The sequence below is a fragment of the Frankliniella occidentalis genome, unplaced genomic scaffold, assembly GCF_000697945.3.
Source record: "Frankliniella occidentalis isolate FOCC.00 unplaced genomic scaffold, Focc_3.1 Scaffold113, whole genome shotgun sequence".
NCBI classification, from domain to species: Eukaryota; Metazoa; Arthropoda; class Insecta; order Thysanoptera; family Thripidae; genus Frankliniella; species Frankliniella occidentalis.
In genome coordinates, this window is record NW_026267241.1 from 336,289 (window position 1) to 340,562 (window position 4,274).

The 4,274-nt window shown below is 45.9% G+C and overlaps 2 protein-coding genes across 2 annotated transcripts in view; both read left to right on the forward strand.

Moving 5' to 3' along the window:
- The window catches only part of LOC127749970 (uncharacterized), a 20,071-nt gene extending 18,957 nt beyond the window's left edge, over nucleotides 1-1,114 (forward strand). Inside the window, exon 12 of the mRNA XM_052270197.1 lies at nucleotides 845-1,114. Coding sequence (XP_052126157.1) covers nucleotides 845-853 — 9 coding nt within the window. The 3' untranslated portion in view covers nucleotides 854-1,114. The remainder of the gene's footprint in view (nucleotides 1-844) is intronic.
- A 2,852-nt stretch (nucleotides 1,115-3,966) lies between these two features.
- The window catches only part of LOC113217813 (uncharacterized), a 6,975-nt gene continuing 6,667 nt past the window's right edge, over nucleotides 3,967-4,274 (forward strand). The window contains exon 1 of the mRNA XM_052270183.1: nucleotides 3,967-4,113. The gene's annotated coding sequence lies outside the window, so the exon portion shown is untranslated. The remainder of the gene's footprint in view (nucleotides 4,114-4,274) is intronic.

Consider the following 4,274-nt stretch of genomic DNA (forward strand, 5'->3'; position numbering starts at 1 on the left):
AGTTTAAGTTACAAATTTGGAATTATGCTGCAAATTATTCTAGTATAATGTACAAAATAAATGGAATAATTCAAATTTACATCTTATCTTCACAGGGTGAGGGGTCCGCATAATTTGTGGACTCTGAATATATTCAAAAGTTGGATATTCTTGAATATTAGGAAATGTGTATGAATACTATAAACTCGTGAAATGTCACTAAATATTCTCAATAACTCTTAGCTTCATCATTGATAGTGTGGAATATTAACAATGAGTAATTGTGAACACTAGTGAATTTACTGAAATAATGTTGAAAAGTTATCATTTTTGCTTGAACCGTGCATATCTGAAGTTGTGGACCCTTTGTCAAAATGCTCCAGCAAAAGTTTATGTTATAATTGAAAACCTCAAATAACGTTAATGTAACACCGTGTCACCTTTTCTGTGCATTTCTTCAAGCACTGAAGCTCATTCGGTGGTACAGCGGGTTGCCCATTTAGAACTAAGTTCACAATATACAAACAACTTCCAATTTCACAGTAGAATATGACAACTTTGTCAGAAGAAGGGAACGTTTTTGAAGTCTACAGTTGCTTAGGACAAATTTGTGATAAATAATTTTTAGAACAATGCTAACTGTCTCAATGCAATGGTGCAACTAGCCACAAAAGCAAAAGATGTGTACAAGAGCAGCACCTTTTTTTAGATATAATTGTCCCATGCCAGTCTAATTGCGTAATTTTAAATCTGTGTTTTCTTGTAGCTGAAGAAAGAATTATGTGACCTTCTCGCTGAAGTTCGCCACATTGCAGTTTCCCAAGGTGAATTGAAGGCCGTGGGATTCATGGAATGGCAGTTAAAGATTGTGTAGTTTTTATAAGTGGACTTTACTCTTTGTTCTTGTGGATTAATAGATCTACTGTTGAATTTGTTTTAATGAAGAAAGGCAGATGAGTCATCTGCAAGAATTTTGTGTTGTTGCATGCCCTATAAAAGTTGTTGCTTTTGAAATCGGGGTGGGGTATTTCTTCTACACCCCACCCCCATCTGTGGATTTAAAATTCTTATTGAGATGCAGTTTATTGGTACATTAAAAAAAAATCTCAAATAAAGGTAATGCCAGAATTTTAAATTGTTTTGATAATTGGAATCACTACCCCTCACTGGGGGCCGCATTTTGTGGTGGATAGAAACCTCACTCAGGGAGACAAGTATACTAAGTATATCGTAAAAGAAAAAAGTCCAGAGTATCAAGGATTTCATTTTTAGAGTGTCTGAACTATTTGTTAGTTATTAATTTAATTGAATGTATAACGCCATTTCAGACTCAGACGACTTCATTTTTAAAATAATTTGTCTTACATTCATTTGAACAAAAGCTATATTTTATAATTTGGGGGAAATTAGCCACCTTTTGAAAAAAAAAAAAAAAAAAAAGTATGTTTAGAGTCAGCCTGGTTGGCTGGTGCTATACAAGAATGGCATCACTTGGTGGGGCACGACACGCCAGCTACACTTTTGGCCCCCTATAATTAATCTGCCCTATGCCTCCCTACTCGAAACACGAGAGTACAAGCATTCTGACACATTAAAGTGTTAGTGTAAATTAAATTATTTTAAAGTTAAATGTATCATCTGCTAAAAACATCGGAGCGTCCCCGCCCGCGGCCGGTCGAGAGGGGGGAGGGGCACGTTTTCCCCCTCTACAGAGAGTCTTGGGGACTGTCTAATAAACTTATTTGCGGACCCAATTCTGTTTGTTACCTCCTTTCACAAGAAATATATATATATGTGGGTGGGGTCACAGGTCATCTTAAAGGGGACTTTGGCAAGTGTAAATTCCCGATCTTGCCCGAACTCGGTATATTTGTTTCTTGTGTATGTTGATGACGACTGATGATAGAATTTTTTCCTGAGTGTCAATTTCTAGGGTAGTTTAGGGGAGCAAATAATAAAAAAATATTGAATTTGGGCCAAAAATGACGGAAGGATGTCTCAAATCGAAAAGTGGTAGAGGAACTACCCCCCCCCCCCCCCCCCGCTCATTTTGAGTCAGAGCACCTCATATTTGTACAAAAGTAGAAATTTGTATTTTCCGAAATTATACGGTTTTATAGGGAGTTCCGGCATATGATATGACACTTAGGAAAAAATATGGTCGGCATTCCTCACCTAGATAGATAAGAAGCAAATATACCGAGTTTGGGCACGATCGGGAATTTACACTTGCCTAAGTCCCTTTGTTAGTGGAGAACATTAAAACTGAGGACTTGATCCGGTTCACGCCGCCAGCGCCATCACCGATGGAAAACTAGTCCAACGCGTCCAACGACGCTCACGACGTATACGAAGTACAGCGAGGAGCGCAGCTGTGCCACCGACCCGCCCGGCGCACGTGTGCGATGGGCTGCCTACACCGCGGCTCTCCCAGCAGGAGACAATTGTCTCCTGCTCCCAGTCCCCAGACACAACTATTAGTGGGGGACCTGATCGTGATTATTGACCGTATATGTGTAATGTGGCCAGAAGGAGAGGGAAGCAGTGCTGAGCACAGTGGCGAGTCCTGACTGACGTGACGACAATTGAACTTTGATTGTGCTAAGGCTTCTTACAAGTATTTAGTCTTAGAAACCCATGGCAATCGTCAGTGGTGCAGACTGCAATCCCAACCGCCTCTCCCCCTCCCTCTCGGTTACGATCAATTTTCGGGTTAAATGGCAGAGATGGCAGATGCTTCCTCCAAGAGACTACCCTCCCTTGCTTCCTCACTACGGTCCGTAACTGTCTAGATTATTATTCTGGCCGTACTGCCTACGGTGTGTTGGTTTTAAGGTCAAGATTGAGGTCCTTTTTATTTCATGTGAGTATTGCTACTACGTGTTTGAGTAGACGTTCTAAATTTAAGTCAAGGTGTGTATAGCAATTAAGAGAAAGTCGTCATTAAAAAAGGACATTTATTTACAACTGCACACACTCACGTTGGTCAATACAAATACATTTTAAAGCACCCAGCTTTATATTTATTTTCAGACGACTAGTAATCACAAAGTGTTCACTCGCGTCAGTTTCTCCCCCTCTTCCTCGTCTACTATTTTGCTCAGCCTGCGCACGATCGTCTTCGCCCTGCCGGACAAGAAGTTCTGCAAGCTGCCGAGGACGTTGACGACCCGGATCATCCTCTGGACCGCCTTCTGCTCGCGCTCGGCCTTCTCGGCCTCCGTCTCTCCGATCTTGGGGATGAGGTAATCCATGGCCGGCGGCAGGTGCGGGTGGTGGTGCGGGTACGGCCCGTGGGCGGCGACCTGGGCCTGCGCGGCCTGCGCGGGCTGGGCGGCCACCGCGTCGTCGTGCTGCCGGGCCTTCCTGGCCAGCTGGGGCGCGTCGGCGTCCGCCCCGAGGTGCAGCGGCGAGAAGCGGTGCGGGCGGTGCAGCCGGCGATGGGGCCGCGGCGGGGGGATCATGGAGCTCAGCACGTCCATGGGGATGATAAAGTCCGCGGCGGCGTCCGCGAGGGGGTCCGGCTCGTCCACCATGTGGGGGTGGGGGGTGGGGTAGGCCTGCATGTGATCTGATGTTTTGTGTGATTCAGGGGGTGGGGGCCAAAAAACGCTCCAACGTACTTCGTGAACGGCCCCAAGCGTCTGCATTCTTGATCGTCTGCAGAGAAGAGAACGGAAGGGAGCAACGGTAGCTGTCAGCGCCAAATGCGGAAACAAAAATGCGTCTGAAATGCGGCAATAATGCGTATCAATATGGGATTAAAAAGTACCACCTTTTTTGTCCAACAGGGGTATCTTGACAAGTTCTGGTAGCCTAAAGGGAATATTAACATGTTTTCGTTGCGACCCCCCCCCCCTCCTCGTACCGCACTGCTGCAGCACCGAGCCGGGCGGAAAGCGAGCCCCTCCGGGAGGGAGGGGAGATCGAGGAGGGGCGGGGGAGGGAGGGGGCTGGCACTAGCAAGTGACGAGTAGCGACCGACCTACCCCATCCCCATCCTGCAACAGTTGAGAGTTGAGTTGGGCTGCCGCTGCGAACGCGAGGCAGGCAGGAGTGCCGCGCCGTGTGCTGTGTAGTGTGTCGGTGTCCGCCATTGGACCTCAGTTTGTCAGCAGAACAGTCGCAAACTCTGTAAGTCACAATACAAGTCGAAGGTTTCGCATGCTTCGCAAACCTAAAACCTCATTGGCAACCACCACCGTCATCACCATTGCGAATCCAAGGGGGTAGAATCATATCTGTAACGGTGCATTTAGCCTACGCTACGGTGAGGCGACTCTTATCACCGAACT